Source organism: Dermacentor andersoni, chromosome 2 (assembly GCF_023375885.2).
Source record: "Dermacentor andersoni chromosome 2, qqDerAnde1_hic_scaffold, whole genome shotgun sequence".
NCBI classification, from domain to species: domain Eukaryota; kingdom Metazoa; phylum Arthropoda; class Arachnida; order Ixodida; family Ixodidae; genus Dermacentor; species Dermacentor andersoni.
The window spans coordinates 91,155,532-91,175,487 of record NC_092815.1 but is presented as its reverse complement, the minus strand read 5'-3'; the positions used below and the strand labels follow the sequence as shown (position 1 = coordinate 91,175,487).

The following is a 19,956-nucleotide window of genomic DNA, read 5'->3' as shown; positions in this document are numbered from 1 at the left end:
CATATTCCGCGGGCAGCATACGCTGCTGTGAACATCTCGGCCAGTTTTGCTGTCGTGCGCGGTGCGCGGAGCTCGCAAGCGGATCGCGAAGTCGCCGTTCTCACCGTTCAATAGAAGCCCCTGTCCTCGTTCTACTGGACGCTTTATTTCGTCATTTCCATAGACGGCTGCTATTGGCCGATTGTTGTATTCATATAGGAGGTATTCATATATGGGCATGGGCAGGACATGTAATGAGGGAAGGGAAGCGTAGCAGGGGACGGCAGAAAGTTAGTTGGGAGGATGAGATTAAGAAGTTTGCAGGGACAACATGGCCACAATTAGTACATGACCGGCGTAGTTGGAGAAGTATGGGAGAGGCCTTTGCCCTGCAGTGGGCGTAACCAGGCTGCTGCTGATGATGATCATTGGCCGATAGCCGACATCAAGCTGCGGTCGGCTACATGGCGTGGATACCGCGGCCGTGGCGGGGTGCTGCCACGAGTCCACTGGCTAAGCGCACTGCGGCTCGCTGAGGACAACCGCATTTGGCTTACGTTTAGCGCGTCGTAGGCACCAAAGGTGCAAGTCGTGGCATCTACATTAACGTCCAAAATAAAATCTGAACTGCGCGCCGCGCTGACATTTAGAAGGCGGAGCGCTGGGAGCACGCCCCACTTCACAGTGCAAGGCATTGAAGAAGGAACGGAATCACAGCTGAGGCTGTGTTCGATTGCCAATAACTTCGCTTCTGCTGAACGCATCATAGTACTTTTTGCGGCAAGGTATTTCTGAAATAGCCTGTTTTCACTTCAAATGCCTTTCTCCGCTTCGACAAAAAGTGGTGCAGGTCGCCTTTAAGAGGTAGTACAAATGCAAGTGACATTTGGCGGCAGATTTAAAAAGAAAGGGGGCAGTTTGTAGCACACTCTAAATGTTAAAAAAAAATCTCAGGTTGAATACATGTCTGAAAAAATTTAACTACGCCTAAACTTCGTACTTCCGCATCAAAAGCAGATATAACAACCTTGCCAACTGCATGTACTCTTACGTGGACAAATGAGATGCATTAGTTTAGAGTTTACGTAAAATAGTTACTTTGCTAACACAATTTTTGGACATTTCCCATTTACAATATATTGGTAAATTTGAGAACAAATTGTATGCCCCTTCGGTCAGTGTTAGACCGCGTTAGAGGCTCTGCAATATAAACATTATTATATTTAATATATACCGTTATTGTGGACTGATACAGCCGGTAACCTGACGTATCAGGTTATCGGCAAAATTTTTGATTTTTGGCAAAAATCGAAAGTCGCCATGCGAATTATAAAATCTCTTATAAATGACAGAAATTTTATTCAGAACATCTAATCTCAGCGGTGTCCAAATCAGAAAGTTTTTGTGTTTCCCATGTCGAGCCAGAATAGTAAAAACTATTCGTAAGCGCAAGCGCTATGCAGAGTAACAAAGGTGCCAAGGACACCGATAAAAAGGATACTTACGACAAAACCATGTTCCAGTTGAATAGCCTTTGTTTGTGCATTGAAAGTGACTACTTCGGGCTTGGCTTTCCTGCGTAAGCACGGCGAAAATTTGCTTTAGTAGTTGAAGCCGTTGGATCTGAAAGCACGCTTGCATGGTGGTACAGTTAAGAATGAGTGTATTAGATGAAATAAAATTTCTTAGTTTGCAAGGACGAAGAAAGGAAACAAGGTAAAAGTTATACCCTACGTTTCTATGCAAGCTCGCACATGTACAAAGGTTTCCAGCAAGGACATTATGAAATTATTAAAGCAATGCAATAAAGAGGTCATTTTCTTGGCAACACAATATCATGTCTGGGGAAATAAAAAAAATTGTGATACATGTACCCCAATACAATTCAAGCAAACGGCTAATTAACATTTTGATTATCTAGGCCCTATGACGGAACTGCGGAATAAATCCGGTTAAAGTTCAGTTCACGTACACTTAGTATAGGAATCGTGAGAGAGCACTAATTTTGATGTACAAGTATCCATCCTCAAGCTCAAAAAAAAAAATAATAATAAAGCCTTTGTTACGCATTGCATGTAATAACGGCGCACATTGTGGCAGGCATGGGGGCCGAGTGATAGCCTCAAAATATCCAATAAATGGGCCTAGTGCAAGCACTCACCGGCTTTAGCACAGCGAAACTTTCACAGGCGTGCTAGCATGCGACTCGACACAAAATAGGTCGCGGGGGCAGGGGCAGTGTCTTCAAAAGCGTTGAAGAGGCGGCATTTCTAACTGAACGTCCTCTCATTAGCTTGAAGCATACGTCTTGCAGATACAAATGCAAGGCGCCCTAAAGACGTCTACACTGCATCAGTTTCATTTAGCCCTAGCTGGGTCTACTTTAGGTAAGCTTTATCAAACTGGCTATAGTAGCCAGCTTGCGCTTCACGTGCGTAGCTCGCTGGCCGACTCACCCCAGCATGGAGATGTCTGCCTGGTGTACGAAGGGCAGTGTGACCACGACCTTGTTGTCGTTCGGTGTTGCTTCCTCACTGGTCGTCGTAGCTTCGGCGGTTAGGTTGAAGGTGTCCTCAACTTGACTCATATCAAGTTTCAGCAGGAAGAAAGCCTGCAGTAACGTATGCAGCAAGTAGAAAGAGCATAGCTGAAGTATAGTACGCATTGGCACATGACGATCTTGCCTAACGATTGCGCCAATATATAGCCGTTCTTGCGGCTCAGTTTCATCATACTTTTAAAATGTGCTCATTTCTTTTTCTTGATTTCAACTAGGATGTGATTAACTTGCGTTTGTTCCCTCACCCAACCTACTCTTCTCTTATCCCTTAACGTTACACCCATCATTCTTATTTCCATAGCTCGTTGCGTCGTCCTCAATTTAAGTAGAACCCTTTTCGTAAGCTTCCAGGTTTCTGCCCCGTACATGAGTACTGGTAAGACACATCTGTTATACACTTTTCTCTTGAGGGACCGTACGTGAGTACTGGTAAGACACAGCTGTTATACACTTTTCTCTTGAGGGATAATGGCAGCCTGCTGTTCATGATCTGAGAATGCCTGCCAAACGCACCCCAGCCCATTCTTATTCTTCTGATTATTTCAGTCTCATGATCCGGATCTGCAGTCACTACCTTTCCTAAGTAGATGTATTCCCTTATCACTTCCAGTGACTCGCTACCTACTGCTGTTCTCTTCCGAGACTGTTAAACATTAGTTTAGTTTTCTGCAGATTAATTTTTAGACCCACCCTTCTGCTTTGCCTCTCCAGGTCAGTGAGCATGCATTGCAATTGGTCCCTTGAGTTACTAAGCAAGGCAATATCATCAGCGAATCGCAAGTTACCCAGGTATTCTTCATTAACTCTTATCCCCAATTCTTCCCAACCCAGGTCTCTGAATACCTCCTCTAAACACGCTGTGAATAGCATTGGAGAGATCGTATCTCCCTGCCTGACGCCTTTCTTTATTGGGATTTTCTTGCTTTCTTTATGGAGGACTACGGTGGCTGTGGAGCCGCTATAGATATCTTTCAGTATGTTTACATACGGCTCGTCTACACCCTGATTCCGTGATGCCTCTTATCTCTTATCGTAATGACTCTTATCAGTCCTTATCAACCTAGATGTCCAGCGGAGCTGTTGCAAAACCACCACTACAATTGCTGAGGGGGGGTATGCAATGCTTCATTAATGGTTCGGATGCTTGTTTTGAGCTTGTTCTTTATTGAAACGTAAGCCGTTCTGTCTGTTGTATGGATTATTTCAATGAATGTATGCACCGTTCGCTTTACTTTTCTGAGCGCCTGTATCCTCTGCCTTACGTGAATATGAGCCACTGTTTAGTGGGGTATGAGCCATTCAATTAGTCTCAGGTGACGGACGGACAAATTTCTCGTTGGGCAGGCATAGAAATGCGTCCGCACTAAATAAAAATGATGGAAGAGGACTCTATCGGATGTAAATACTGACAGCACTAGTAGCAATTTCACGAAAGTAGGCAGGGTGCCACCTGGCATCGGCGTGTTCATTTCATAGGTCACCGCGGGGTGACCATGCTGTTTTTACGGCAAATTGGTGTGTTCCATAACGCATACAATTTTTTCTTAAACTTTTGCATAAAATTCTATGCCATGTGGCATCTGCTTGCGCCACTAACCACGTCGAACACACTTTGACCGGGACAGCACCGCGGTTATCGCGCAGGGTAATACAGATTGCGGGCAACGCGGGAAATAGATCGGAGGCACGTGATCTGTGTGACTGCCGCCCTTCGATCCGCGTGTCTGCAGGACCAGCTTTCCAGCTTGTCTGGAATACGCACGTTTCTCGAAGGCCGGAGCGGGTTCCCAGCGTCGCAGACGATGAGCGACCTCCGGTGGGCCGGGTCCTGTTGGACACTGCAGCGGTCCTTGTTGACCACTCGCACACGGTCCGGTAGAGTGACCAGTACGCGAGCCAGATAAGCAGGGTCCGTGGCGCCGGCGTTTTCGAGAAAAAGTGACACCGAGAGATCCCGACGCTCGCCGACCACTAGCGGGGATCCACTGGGCAGTCGAGGTGGTAACGGAAACGTACAGGCATTTATAGAACAGTTATCTTGCCACTCCTGCATTTGTTTAACACGATACAGCGCGACCATTTTATTTACCCAAGTGTATATAGAACACACTTTCCTATGAAACTGGCGAAAGCGTAATATGTCGGACATATAGATCCGGTCCCTACACGATTGTTCTTCATTGACAAAGAACGTCATGAATTACACCGGTGAGTGTCAAGAAACGTGAAGAAAAATTGACACAATTACACGAGAGAGAGAGAGAGAGAGAGAGAGAGAGAGATTAGATTCCAGGTAACGGAAGGCTGTTGAACTATCATGATATAGGTAGGCACCAAAAAAGAAAAAGGATATCTCCGTCAAAATATTGCATTTGTTCTTAGAACACCTACAAAATGCTGTCGCCGGTAAAATGAAAATCACAATTACACTAAACGAGTATTAGCACCGGGTTATTACCACTGCACATCGATCGAATCGCCTCCCTCGGCGCACAGTCGCCCCAGCTTTTCTGATTTCACGGTATACTTACTCGTAGCCGATGATATTGAGGTCCAGCTTCAAGTCCGCCCGACAAACTTCATCCGACCCACAGCCGTGCTGATACGGAATCTGCATACACAGACACGACGGCAGTACATGTTCAATAGGAAAAACAATTCAATGTATTTCGTTTCTTCGTTGATTTGGTGTGTGTCACCTTGCTAGGGAATGGAATGAAAGGACCAATGACTCACCGCTTTTGTGACGGCAAGCGGGAACCCCCTGTCGGGAACTGGGCAAGTGGGGCACCAGCGCTGGTCACCGGTGTCACGCAGCCGGTACTCCATCCGCACGGCGAACGGTATGAGCGGATCGACGAAGGTCTCCTGTGGGACCACGGAAATGGAATTGAACGAATGCTCGGCGATTGCATGTAAATTTCGCCTTCATTATGTGCCTGATTATCCCTTCCGATGATAACATTTTTTCGATTTTATTAAAGTATAGTATTAGGTAGTGATGACAGTGGCAGCAGTCATAACTCCGTTGAGCTTGTTCGGTTCAGTGAATGTTGATGCCTATCTGCGATGATAAACGGGCCAACCTTATAAAGCCATTGCTTATCGGGTGGCTACAAGTTGGTATTAATTAATTCAGCAAATTTTTACAGCTCCTTTCGTCTTATCGTGCTGCTGATTGTGCCACCTGCTATAAGGGTGTGACGTGGAACCTTACGACGTGCGTATGCGTGGTACATATGTATATATTTAAAAACATCAGCGTCGAAGAGAACTGAGTCACATGCGATAACATTTCGACCAATCAGCTTGTCTTTGTCAGCGCTGTATTTTCTCGCGCTGAATTAGCTGAGCCGACGCCGCCTACACGAACTAGGTGGTGTCGGTTATGTCCGCTTGCTGACGAGTTGGTACCGATAACGGATTCCGCATATTCTTCAGTTTTTTTCACTCTCACTTTTTCAGCTTCTCGTGTTCACCTTCATACCGTGCGTGCCCTGGAATACTTGTAGACGGGAAGCAAAACTTACGTCTAGATAGACGAGCCTGCTTTCGCATGTCGTGTGTCCTTTCCTCGCCTGCACCAGAGAGCTGTACTTGTCGACGCGGTCTTGGTCGCGGAACATGAATCCCCGCACGGGACGGCTATCCACCTTGCGGTTCACGTCTAGCGTCAACTCCGCCTCCACGTCTGCGAGAGAGCAAAACAAACACAGCGTACAAAGTGAGAATTGGAAGTAATATTTTCGAAGACTCTGGTGTGTCACTGTTAGCGCAACATGAAATTAGAACAGGACGTTTTATTTTCGGTTAATCTCCCTGCCTTTCCTCTGTCTTTACCTTTCTCCAAAACAGTCTCATCATCGCGTGCCGTTTTCCTTATGGTTTCCGCTGTAACGTGACCTTTTCTTGTTTCATGACTTCCCTGAAACAAGTGCACCGCGATATTCCTCAACTATACGAGTAACCTTCCCGATTCAGAACGTTTGCAGTGTTTTGTTTTAATTTGTTTTCATGTCACAGATTGGGAAAAAGCCGTCATACAATATCTGAGCGTTTTTTCTTGGAGGCTTTCTTTTGTGAAGCAGCAGCAACCGAGAAGTTGCAGTGGCAAAGGAATCGCAGAAGAAAAGAAAATGCTACGGGAATTCTGAGAATTGTCTACTGATGCGTAAGCATTATTTGGCTAGGCTGCTGCTTCGCTTTTGCTTACTTATTTAGCTAGCTTATGCACTTCTACCGATCGCTACCAATCTACTATTAGACTATTATAATGATTAAGTGTGCTAACCTGACGAGTTATGCATTTATTATGCAGATAGACAGCATCACGAGGCGGACAGATTTTGCAGGGGTACTCGTCAACGAATGCTTGCGCATTAAACGATAGAAGGCCCACATTTCGAAGAACGAGTGGACTTAACAATTCGACATCACTAGCTTAAACAGTAGAAGTCTCGCAAGAACACGCACATTTTCTTCACACTCTTCGCTTCGCTTAAGCCCTCGTAATGCTAGGCACTTAATATATTTATATGAAATAAGCAGAAAATGTGACGATCGCATCTCTACGAATCACGCCTGCAGCTATCTGAACATACACTGTGCACGCTAGTCCTCGCGATAACTTCAAAAGGCAAATTTGCTTCGTACTTTTAGGGTTGCAGGAAGACTGTGCAGCAATGCACGATTTGGCTTTCCCACGAGTTGGCACTGCGCTGCCTGCAGCTGGTTCTCAGAGCCGGTTCGGTTTCCCAGTGTAGGCTTATAATGCACGCTTGTATTTGCAGAGAGCAACGAGGGCACTGTTGCAGTTTTTAAAGCCAACAGAATTGGACAAGCGGCTGTGGCCTGAACAGATGTTTATAGTGCTGCAAGTGCTACTGTGCAGTGTGGTGACAGTATGCGGCGACAGTAGCCGACTGTGGGTGTATGTCTATGCTCCTTTCTTTCTTTATCTTTACTTTGTTATCACTTTACCCCCTCCTCATCTCTCTCCCCAGCGTACGGTAGCAAACCGGATCTTCCCCTCTGGTTAACCTCCCTGCCTTTCCCCTTTCCTCTGTCTCTCTCTTGTATTTGCCACCTATTATATTGCTCGTTTCGTGACTATTACACTCATTTCACATCATTGCATCTTTTATTTCTACGCTAATATTACTTCTGCTGTCATTACTGCTTAATGTTATGGGCGGGATGATCTTTTGCACCGGAAAGAGTCTCGCCTCGCTCTCGGATGCACGAAAGTGCAAAAGAGCCCATTGATGCTTTCAGTGTTTAAGCGTATTGATGAACCCTGCAGGCAAATCTAACGACAATCCTCACATTTATATACAAGTTGTAAAGCGCGAATGCAGGGAAAAAAATAGTGGCAAACTTTACCTTCACGAATATTTCCCTGAAGGCAAGAAGAGGCCGTGCATGTGAGTGTTTTGATATGTTTCACCTGACGACGTGGTAACTTGGGCGCAGGAGGAAGTTGTTTCCTATAGTCTTCGGCTTTGGGACGGCTGCGCGCATGGACCGACCATGCTAGACCAAGTGTTGATTGGTGCGCTCAGCGGAACTAACCAGCACAAGATTTCCCGTTCGGCTTCACAGCTGCTCGGACGCGCTTCCGTTCAAAGAACTGCACCCGCGAACGACTTACTTCTCGGTGTGCGGCATGAGTGAACATTATTCGCTCAGTATTCTTGCGTGGTGAGTCTAACTTCAATGATTCCTCGGCATGTCGCCATCGAACACCTATTCTTTGTATGTATTTCGGCTAGCTAGTACCATTCTGTAAAAGGAGCAATAAATACCCTTTTTTATGTTCGTACATGTGTGCATTGCGCCCTTTGTTCCTAAGAACAACACGGACCCCACAGCCTGCGCCATGCGTCGCAGTGTCTCTCTGTTTAAAAGCATGCGGCTTACGTATACGAACGACACACTGCAACCTCCGCCATGATGATCAACTCCTCCTTATTCGTCCATCTGCACTTCGTCAGATGTTAGAGGCACAAATCGTGGCCGCTGCATCGATATATGAGGCAGTAGGCTATGCGCACGGAGGATTATCCGTGAAGATTTTAAAGCGACATAAATATGAAGAAGGCCAAATGTTGTGAAAGGTGGTGGGCACTAAGCTCGAAAGAAACTTAAATTTGTGCGGCGTGATCGACGGGCCGAAGATGACATACTCACCGGCAGTATTATTGACAAATTTCCCAGAGTACTCGATGCAGGTCTTGAGCTTGAAGCACGAGAATTTAGATCCGCCGGAAATTTCGCATTTACCCATGTCGGCAGTGATCATTCCGACCTCGGGCGTGATGACGCCTTTCAACTGCGCGATCGGACGAGATCTGAAACCAAAATAAATGTTTAGAAAACGCCGCTTATAAAGTATCTCTAAATAGCAAGTTTCAATCTTCCATTTTGTCCGTAGTTAATATCGTAATCGGCGGAAAGTAAACACTCACCTAAACAGAACGGCATTGTCCGCCATGTAAGATCCGACAAGAACGTCTGTGGTGCAGAAAACGAAAACAAGTGCCAAGTTAAGGACTGATTCTTGCAAGCCATTCAAGTGAACTAACTCTATGCAACAGCAAAAATTGTTGGATTATACTCAGAAGAAAACACTGAACAGTGTTGGTCCGCATTTCTAACAAAAAGAAATGGTGGTCGTGCGGCATTTCATTACACTCTAGTATATAAGAGACATCACAGACATTAGTCTCATGTTGGCGTTAGAACGACGGCAAATAATACGCTGAAGTCCGGTATGATATTCCACATTATACACTTCACGTAGCAGGTACGGTCGGTCACAAAAGTTTATGGGACAAGCGATTCGCGGAAAAGTTGAATTTCCTGGGCGATTCAGCTTATGCCCGGGCACATCGTGTTGCATTCAAAGCTTCAGTCTTGCGAATTAACAGAGCACAAATTCACATTTTTTCGTAGAACCTGAGTCCCGAAAACTTTTGTGTTCATCTGAACATTCGTTCTGTCAGGCAAAGACTATAGGAAAAGCCGTACCGCACTCACTGCCAGCAACAAAAAGCGGTTACACGTCACGGATGAAGATGATCTCATTTTAAACAGAAATAAAAATTCAGTGGCGATATAGCGGCAAAGGCCAGAGAAATGCGCTAGCATTACGTCGCACTTTTGACGTCCCGGGTCTCCATGATTTAAATCGTGTTAACCACATGGCGAAGTGTTGTTCAGGAGTTCATATATATATATATATATATATATATATATATATATATATATATATATATATATATATATATTTGCTTGAACGCCACGCAGCAACGTTGTGGCTTTGTGCCCCTGTATTCAGGCGGGCAAATTCATCCTAATCATTACTCTTGTTTCTAGGGGTTCGAGCCTGATGTTGCAAGCAGCTGTTGTGTCACAAGTAGCCACGATATCACAAGTAGTCATGATGCTTTAATGAACCGCGATGTTGCAAGGATATCCAGATATCTACACCTCACAAGTGCTTAGCGTAGCAAAAGGGATAAAGAAACCATCGTGGGACGACCGTCCACGTTAAGCAGTACATAGCTTCGCGGTGTGAAATTGCTGGAAAAATCATGTTTTGTGTAGCCTCCACTCGAGCGCCAGATTACTGCAAAACTGAGAATAATCATAATGACCGTCATAGAGCCGTCAACAACTGTTTGCCGCTTTCCAAACAACCGACGAATACCTGTAACACTTTAATGCCGCAAGGACGCCGAAAGTAACGCTCAAGCGTGCGCAGAAGGTCGCGCTTACCGTCGTAGTGGTTCGCGTCGACGTCCAGTCCCTTGGAGATGCTAATGCCGAACCCTTTCAAGGGCGCCCCGATGCGTGACGACACGGTGCCCGCGTCTATTCTCTGCGAAAGCACAACGGAAACAAGAGAATGAGGGATAAAACTTGCCCGCTCGAGGTAGCGGCGAAGTTTCACATATAGACCTGAAATGACAGTCGGAGGCACGCACGAGGACCTCGTACAATTGGAACTGCAGTGATTCTTGCCGTAATTACAGATTTAAGATCATTTTTCGTTGTATAGCGGTGCACGAGCAACACGAACAACAGCGTGAGTTGAAGGAATGTCGTTGCATAAAACTGTCGCGGCAGTTTCACATTTGAAGGATGTGTGCGCCGGAGTGGAACGAATTGAGGAAAAACGAGCGTCCCATGTAACAAGATAATGCGGTTGCTCCGGGCGTCGGAAGTTCGAGGCGGATTGCGCCACATTTTCTCGCCTGAAATGCGAAAGTTGTGATCGCTAGCAAGCGGGAGTATAGTACTAGGAGCATAGTCTAGCTGGATAGCGCCAATTCATCGTGGAATTAACGAGAAGCTAATTTAGCTCGCGGGGGGCTCCCATCTAAACACATGGGAAAGGAGAAATAGTTTTTCTCGGCAACCAATGCACCGAATTTGATAAGTTTGGTGGATTTATAAAAAAAGAAACGTTAATATCTTGTGACTGGACGTAGCGAATTCTTTATATAGGTCATCAATCTTTTAATAAATATAGTAGAAAATCGGGCATTTTCTAGAAACGAAAATATCACGTTTAAACTCTAACTCGGAAATGAAAAACCATATCACAATTATGTAAATTGCACATAATAGTACATGTAAAGCGGATAAAATTGGTGCATTGCACATGTCTCTCAAGTAAACCACTAATATGTGAGTAAACGAGAGAAGAAGGGGAACCGAGGGACTCGATTTTGTTAATAATGCACATAAAGCCAACAGACAATGAAGCCAAAGAAATATGTGACTAGGACAATTGCAAAACCCTTGCAAACAATGTAACGACTTCACGTAAGATACAAACTGACATTTTTTTAAAATTTGTCCACTTTGAATGCTCTAACAGATGCAGTTTCCAGAACTGCGATATCTGTTCTTAGTGCAGAGCTACGAGTTTGTGAACTTCGTGCTCCTATTTTTTTCAAGCTTACCAATTTTCGAAAATTCCTTTTAAATAATTCAGACAATAAATCAAGATTTCGCTTCCAACAATCACTGGAATTTAACTTTCTCTCCCGAACGCAACAAACTTAATTAAACTCTGCCCAGTAGTTATCTCAGAAAAACGTTTCTGCGTTTTACATGTATTTAAATAGGCGGCAGCGGAGTTGACGGAGTTGAGCCCGGCAATAAGTTTCCTCTTAAGGCAAGACGCCATTTTAGTACACAGCGACAGTGAATAGGTGATGAGGATCTAAGCTTACCAAGTAATGTCCTATCTTTCCTTAGTACCCGTCATGCCTCACCCCTTAAGCTCGGCAGGATGCATAGCAGTTTCATGAGCGTATTTATTTATTTATTTATTTATTTACTTCATCAGGCACGATGCACTGAGCGCCACCGCTTAAACCGCTGACATGATGATAACAGATGACACAGATGACTACAGTAACAAACTAATGAGAAACTACAGTTTGCCTGCATTATTCACTCTAAACTGATTTACTGATTTGCACCCTTAAGATAACACCATATCTATAACTCACACCCTTACACCCTTGAAAGTGTAAGTGGGTTCACAGCGAATTATTTATACAACTTGCACCAACACTACATTTGTAGCACATACGGCAACAAGGTGTTATTCGACTCGCCTCCAATAGACTTGCCCTCCTCCCATACTGCCATCGCGTTAATTATAATCAACATTTCTTTGCCTTGGTCACTTGTCAGTGTTCCTCAACTTGACCACACATATATATATGTATGAACACCCGTGCGTGACTGGTCGTGGACACCTCCTTCGCTTTTTGTGCACGTTTAGCAAGCGTATTTTGTCCGCAATCCTTTTTCTTTGATGCATAAAAAAAGAAAGAAAATTCCCCATTCCTTCACTCCCTCTTTTTATCTCGTCTCTCCTCGAGTTATGTGCGCAGATATGTATATATATATATATATATATGAGCACCCGTGCGTGACTGGTCGTGGACACCTCCTTCGCTTTTTGTGCACGTTTAGCAAGCGTATTTTGTCCGCAATCCTTTTTCTTTGATGCATAAAAAAAGAAAGAAAATTCCCCATTCCTTCACTCCCTCTTTTTATCTCGTCTCTCCTCGAGTTATGTGCGCAGATATGTATATATATATATATATATATGAGCACCCGTGCGTGACTGGTCGTGGACACCTCCTTCGCTTTTTGTGCACGTTTAGCAAGCGTATTTTGTCCGCAATCCTTTTTCTTTGATGCATAAAAAAAGAAAGAAAATTCCCCATTCCTTCACTCCCTCTTTTTATCTCGTCTCTCTTCGAGTTATGTGCGCAGATATGTATATATATATATATATATATATATGAGCACCCGTGCGTGACTGGTCGTGGACACCTCCTTCGCTTTTTGTGCACGTTTAGCAAGCGTATTTTGTCCGCAATCCTTTTTCTTTGATGCATAAAAAAAGAAAGAAAATTCCCCATTCCTTCACTCCCTCTTTTTATCTCGTCTCTCCTCGAGTTATGTGCGCAGATATGTATATATATATATATATATGAGCACCCGTGCGTGACTGGTCGTGGACACCTCCTTCGCTTTTTGTGCACGTTTAGCAAGCGTATTTTGTCCGCAATCCTTTTTCTTTGATGCATAAAAAAAGAAAGAAAATTCCCCATTCCTTCACTCCCTCTTTTTATCTCGTCTCTCCTCGAGTTATGTGCGCAGATATGTATATATATATATATATATATATGAGCACCCGTGCGTGACTGGTCGTGGACACCTCCTTCGCTTTTTGTGCACGTTTAGCAAGCGTATTTTGTCCGCAATCCTTTTTCTTTGATGCATAAAAAAAGAAAGAAAATTCCCCATTCCTTCACTCCCTCTTTTTATCTCGTCTCTCCTCGAGTTATGTGCGCAGATATGTATATATATATATATGAGCACCCGTGCGTGACTGGTCGTGGACACCTCCTTCGCTTTTTGTGCACGTTTAGCAAGCGTATTTTGTCCGCAATCCTTTTTCTTTGATGCATAAAAAAGAAAGAAAATTCCCCATTCCTTCACTCCCTCTTTTTATCTCGTCTCTCCTCGAGTTATGTGCGCAGATATGTATATATATATATATATATGAGCACCCGTGCGTGACTGGTCGTGGACACCTCCTTCGCTTTTTGTGCACGTTTAGCAAGCGTATTTTGTCCGCAATCCTTTTTCTTTGATGCATAAAAAAAGAAAGAAAATTCCCCATTCCTTCACTCCCTCTTTTTATCTCGTCTCTCCTCGAGTTATGTGCGCAGATATGTATATATATATATATATATATATATATATATATATATATGAGCACCCGTGCGTGACTGGTCGTGGACACCTCCTTCGCTTTTTGTGCACGTTTAGCAAGCGTATTTTGTCCGCAATCCTTTTTCTTTGATGCATAAAAAAAGAAAGAAAATTCCCCATTCCTTCACTCCCTCTTTTTATCTCGTCTCTCCTCGAGTTATGTGCGCAGATATGTATATATATATATATGAGCACCCGTGCGTGACTGGTCGTGGACACCTCCTTCGCTTTTTGTGCACGTTTAGCAAGCGTATTTTGTCCGCAATCCTTTTTCTTTGATGCATAAAAAAGAAAGAAAATTCCCCATTCCTTCACTCCCTCTTTTTATCTCGTCTCTCTTCGAGTTATGTGCGCAGATATGTATATATATATATATATATATATATATGAGCACCCGTGCGTGACTGGTCGTGGACACCTCCTTCGCTTTTTGTGCACGTTTAGCAAGCGTATTTTGTCCGCAATCCTTTTTCTTTGATGCATAAAAAAAGAAAGAAAATTCCCCATTCCTTCACTCCCTCTTTTTATCTCGTCTCTCCTCGAGTTATGTGCGCAGATATGTATATATATATATATATGAGCACCCGTGCGTGACTGGTCGTGGACACCTCCTTCGCTTTTTGTGCACGTTTAGCAAGCGTATTTTGTCCGCAATCCTTTTTCTTTGATGCATAAAAAAAGAAAGAAAATTCCCCATTCCTTCACTCCCTCTTTTTATCTCGTCTCTCCTCGAGTTATGTGCGCAGATATGTATATATATATATATGAGCACCCGTGCGTGACTGGTCGTGGACACCTCCTTCGCTTTTTGTGCACGTTTAGCAAGCGTATTTTGTCCGCAATCCTTTTTCTTTGATGCATAAAAAAGAAAGAAAATTCCCCATTCCTTCACTCCCTCTTTTTATCTCGTCTCTCTTCGAGTTATGTGCGCAGATATGTATATATATATATATATATATATATGAGCACCCGTGCGTGACTGGTCGTGGACACCTCCTTCGCTTTTTGTGCACGTTTAGCAAGCGTATTTTGTCCGCAATCCTTTTTCTTTGATGCATAAAAAAAGAAAGAAAATTCCCCATTCCTTCACTCCCTCTTTTTATCTCGTCTCTCCTCGAGTTATGTGCGCAGATATGTATATATATATATGAGCACCCGTGCGTGACTGGTCGTGGACACCTCCTTCGCTTTTTGTGCACGTTTAGCAAGCGTATTTTGTCCGCAATCCTTTTTCTTTGATGCATAAAAAAAGAAAGAAAATTCCCCATTCCTTCACTCCCTCTTTTTATCTCGTCTCTCCTCGAGTTATGTGCGCAGATATGTATATATATATATATATATGAGCACCCGTGCGTGACTGGTCGTGGACACCTCCTTCGCTTTTTGTGCACGTTTAGCAAGCGTATTTTGTCCGCAATCCTTTTTCTTTGATGCATAAAAAAAGAAAGAAAATTCCCCATTCCTTCACTCCCTCTTTTTATCTCGTCTCTCCTCGAGTTATGTGCGCAGATATGTATATATATATATATATGAGCACCCGTGCGTGACTGGTCGTGGACACCTCCTTCGCTTTTTGTGCACGTTTAGCAAGCGTATTTTGTCCGCAATCCTTTTTCTTTGATGCATAAAAAAAGAAAGAAAATTCCCCATTCCTTCACTCCCTCTTTTTATCTCGTCTCTCCTCGAGTTATGTGCGCAGATATGTATATATATATATATATATATATATGAGCACCCGTGCGTGACTGGTCGTGGACACCTCCTTCGCTTTTTGTGCACGTTTAGCAAGCGTATTTTGTCCGCAATCCTTTTTCTTTGATGCATAAAAAAAGAAAGAAAATTCCCCATTCCTTCACTCCCTCTTTTTATCTCGTCTCTCTTCGAGTTATGTGCGCAGATATGTATATATATATATATATATATATATGAGCACCCGTGCGTGACTGGTCGTGGACACCTCCTTCGCTTTTTGTGCACGTTTAGCAAGCGTATTTTGTCCGCAATCCTTTTTCTTTGATGCATAAAAAAAGAAAGAAAATTCCCCATTCCTTCACTCCCTCTTTTTATCTCGTCTCTCCTCGAGTTATGTGCGCAGATATGACGCACAGTCATGCGTGATATCTTTTGCTCTCTAAGTACAGTACCGGTTGCGATGACTAGCGTGACGTCCTTTAAAAAGCAAGCGCCGGATACGATTCGTATAGCTGAAAGAAACAGAATCGTCGAAAAAAAAAAAAAAGAAACGCACGCGCAGTGAGAGTCTGCGAACTATAAATCTGCACTAAGCGACTGAGTCAAGTGCTTACCATATCAGACTCGACCAAAAACATCATTTTAACGTTTACTGGAAGAGGACGCTTTAACTCGAGGCCAACCACCGTAGGGACAACTGCGATTTCTCTACACCAATGTATGTGACAGGCAGAAATGCTCGGATTACGTGTCGCTAAATCGGTTTGATAGATAATAATTGCGTTTAAGAGACAAAGTTACATTCAGCGGACTGTTAAAAGCAGAACTTTAATTTGTTGCCCCAATTAATTTATGATAATGAAACGCATTGCCAAGAAGTGGTAAATTTATTAAACGATGTTAAGCACCGAGTTTACCACTGTATATATTCGCTCTATAAAAGAAACCACCGCAGTTCTGTAAATCTTATTTGCCAGAGGGTCTAAAGCTGGAAAATATAATCTATTTTTAATACAGTAAACAACCCTCAAACCGGTTCTAACTGCCTCGCATCACCGCGACGATCGCGCTTCATTTTTTACCGTCTGTACAGCTCACACGCATATGTGAAACACGGCCCTGTGATCTAAGCACGCTGCCTCACTAGCTAGTATGTACGGGTTGTCCCACATAACCTGAGCCAAAGTTTTTAAAATGAAAGGCACTCCGGACGCGAGTCGAACCAAATGTATAATGTTGGCACTGGCGTAGAGTTACTCAGGCTATATTTTATTTTCCCCTTAGCTAACCGATTAGTCATGTTTATTTAATCAACTTTTTCAGTATCGGCTGCAGACCCCAAGTGTGATACGCAAAGTTGTAGAGCACCTTGAGAAATCTCTCAATAAATTGTTTCCGACACGATATATCTCACGTGGTACTTTTTTTCGGCGTTCCAAAGAAAGCCCGCGAAATATGAAAACATACGCAGCCGCACTGCATATGCGGCTGCGTCTTGCACCGAGCGATAGGTGAATAACAGTGATAATTCCGTAAAAAAAAGGTCACTAGTCAAACAGAAAACAATGTATGCGTGGCTATAAATATCCGCCATCAACGCCATATCGGCCACATCTTTTTTTAGAAGAGTAGAAGAAATGTGGCAAGCGATAAGACCAGAATGTGGAACGCCACTGTAGGTGGCAGCCACATTTTGCACGGGCTGCGGGAAGTGGCGAACCATCGAGGAGGAGGCTCGCTTAGCATGCTCTTGGCGCATGCGCGGGCCGTGCCGACAGGTGGCGAGGGGGGGAGGGGGGGTTCGAGATCAAGTGCGCTTTCTCTAAACGAAGGTTAGAGAGTAAAAGATTCTGGTTTATACCGCAATGAGTACTAATGAAGTGTTTATCCTAAGAATGAACGAATTTGTACGTGAGCACGAAATATGTGCTTCAGACGTACTGACTTTAATGTCTGCGTTTTCGCCTACACATGCAGTGGCGATGTAATCTGCCCCAGCAAAGATAAGGAGGGGAAAAAAAAACTTCGGCTTTCTCCTGCATTCACATCTCCCTTTCAGTAAACTTGAACATATATCGTTTCTTTGTAGAACCTACTGAATTTGGACGCGAACTTTTGTACGATGTAAATGTACCGCATAGCCACCCGAAGAGAAGACGCGCTTGTCTCTTAGCTCACCTGCGCGTAGACGGTCCTTTCGCCAAGCGTGGGCGACCCGTGGTAAATATACACGGCTCCCACGCCGTTCTCGTACGGTGCGCCGACAGCCACGTCTGCAGGCATGAGCGATGTAAAGGTCAGCATCCCTTGGGTGACACATCGCGAGCCAATATACCGGAATCCGTGAATCACGGCCGGCTTACGAAACACTCGCGCCTTGTGACAGCCGCGAAGAAAGCTCACAGCGATCACTGCTCCCTTCATAACATCAGCTCGCTTTACGCGTATACTACTATAGTTTCAGTGCTAGTTTCGTTCTCTTCCAGAGTAGTGCACGTATGTCCTGGTTGGCGTGAACTTAACTGATATTCTGGGGTTTAACGTTCGGTTTGACCTTCGCTTTGACAAGCGAGATGTCGCACGCTGCAGCATTAACTGCGATAGCTCGCTCTCATACTTACACAGAAAATAATTAGACCTAGAAAAAAAAAAGTAGTTTCGCGCAAAGGGCGAAGCACTGACTGCATTAGCAAGGTTTATCTTTGCGCTTGAACTTCTCGGACGACGTTCTAAATATACGCAGGTCCGACTAATGCGGACGCAATATACACGGGTGCACCAAAATTTATGGCACCTTTAAAAGCTTTACCACGCCGTTTAGGGACTGCAATGACATCGCACAAACGCCACAACGCTGCCGATAAAAAACCGCGCCAGCAAAATTACATCACTTTCAGGTGGAACGCCTTTTGTGTGTGTGTGTCTCCATGTGTGCGCGTTTTTTTTTTTTAGCGTTTTCATCTCTGTCATCTTTCTAACACCTATCTCCCATCCCGAGTGTAGGGTAGCAAACCGGATACTGATATCTGGTTAACCTTCCTACCTTTCCTCTTCATCTCTCTCTCTCTCTCTCCACAGACACACACACACACACACACACACACACACACACACACACATATATATATATATATATATATATATATATATATATATATATATATATATATATATATATATATTGTTTTGTACTTTTGATATTTCATAGGCCGAGACGATTTAAGAAAAAAATGCATGCGCACTGAGTGTTACGTTCCATGATATTTGTTTACGGGCTGCCACTCTCATAATTTTGTTTCGAGGAATAATTTAGTCAAGAACGTAAGATCTGTAATGAACAACTTTAGTGGTCGAATAGTGTAGCAATATAACCCGGATATACAGCATATCATATAGCATACATAAACCTAAATATGAGCGGAGCCTCACGGCATGTGCAACCGTGCCTTTCCGTGGGTCAATGTGGTTGTATGCTAGTGAGTGAGGACTCGGACACTACTTTGAAAACGTGCCGTGTGTACGATGCTTCGTTTTTTGCATATGTCATCGTCGTGGTGGAATTGTGCCGTGATTGTGACTCAGTGTTCGTATCGTCTCTTGTTGAAATAAACTTTTTCTAAACGGCAACGCCAACACCGACAACAAATCGCGACGGCGAAGCCGCCGATAATTCGCTTGGAGTGTCCATGTAATTGCTATCGCAATAAATTGCCCTTATTGAAGAACAGCGAGACCGGCACACTACCCTTCGAACTCCATCCAGCATACCAACCAGAAAAAAAGCAACGATCATAATGAATGAACAAAATTATACACTCCACAGAAATATTTACATATACACAAGCAATGTTTCTAAATACTGTTTCTTCTACAAGGTATATACTAAAGTGCTCGAAATATAGAGTATACCTTTATAACATACACACTTTATGGAAATGCCTCGCCACGGAATATCCTCCTATAAACTCATGGGAAGAGTGAATCGCTCCCCGACGAGTTGGACCTGAGAATCCTTTCCTTTGCCAGCTTCATCAAGGAAATTCTTCATGAAGACTACATAGTCAAGGCGCGGACGCTGGGACCATTTAATAAACGTTTATTATCTCTCGTAAGAAATCTAACAAGCATGTTCTGTTCTTTTTCTCAGCATATTCAGCTTCCACCAGACGTTAAATGAGAAATTATTCGAAGTTGCCAGGACTAATTTGCTGCGCACTGGTGCTACCAACATTTGACACACGGTGAAGTGCCCTATAGCGAATACGCGTCCGTCTCTCTTCCCTCAAGAAGCCGCGAAAATAGGAATAAGCGACGACCAGCAACCGTTGCAACAAGCATCTCGATTGTCTATACTATTATGAGACATTTGACGTGCTCACCAAACGAGAGAGAGACGAAAGGAAAGAGAAAGT

At 43.8% G+C, this 19,956-nt stretch overlaps 1 protein-coding gene across 1 annotated transcript in view; it reads right to left on the bottom strand.

Moving 5' to 3' along the window:
• The window catches only part of LOC126542022 (integrin alpha-9-like), a 72,352-nt gene that overhangs the window by 19,184 nt on the left and 33,212 nt on the right, over positions 1–19,956 (bottom strand). Inside the window, exons 12-21 of the mRNA XM_050188988.3 lie at positions 17,723–17,817; positions 10,319–10,421; positions 9,007–9,052; positions 8,729–8,889; positions 6,070–6,230; positions 5,276–5,407; positions 5,071–5,150; positions 4,302–4,524; positions 2,436–2,590; positions 1,485–1,554 (exon numbers count right to left, since the gene is read on the bottom strand). Coding sequence (XP_050044945.1) covers positions 1,485–1,554; positions 2,436–2,590; positions 4,302–4,524; positions 5,071–5,150; positions 5,276–5,407; positions 6,070–6,230; positions 8,729–8,889; positions 9,007–9,052; positions 10,319–10,421; positions 17,723–17,817 — 1,226 coding nt within the window. The remainder of the gene's footprint in view (positions 1–1,484; positions 1,555–2,435; positions 2,591–4,301; positions 4,525–5,070; positions 5,151–5,275; positions 5,408–6,069; positions 6,231–8,728; positions 8,890–9,006; positions 9,053–10,318; positions 10,422–17,722; positions 17,818–19,956) is intronic.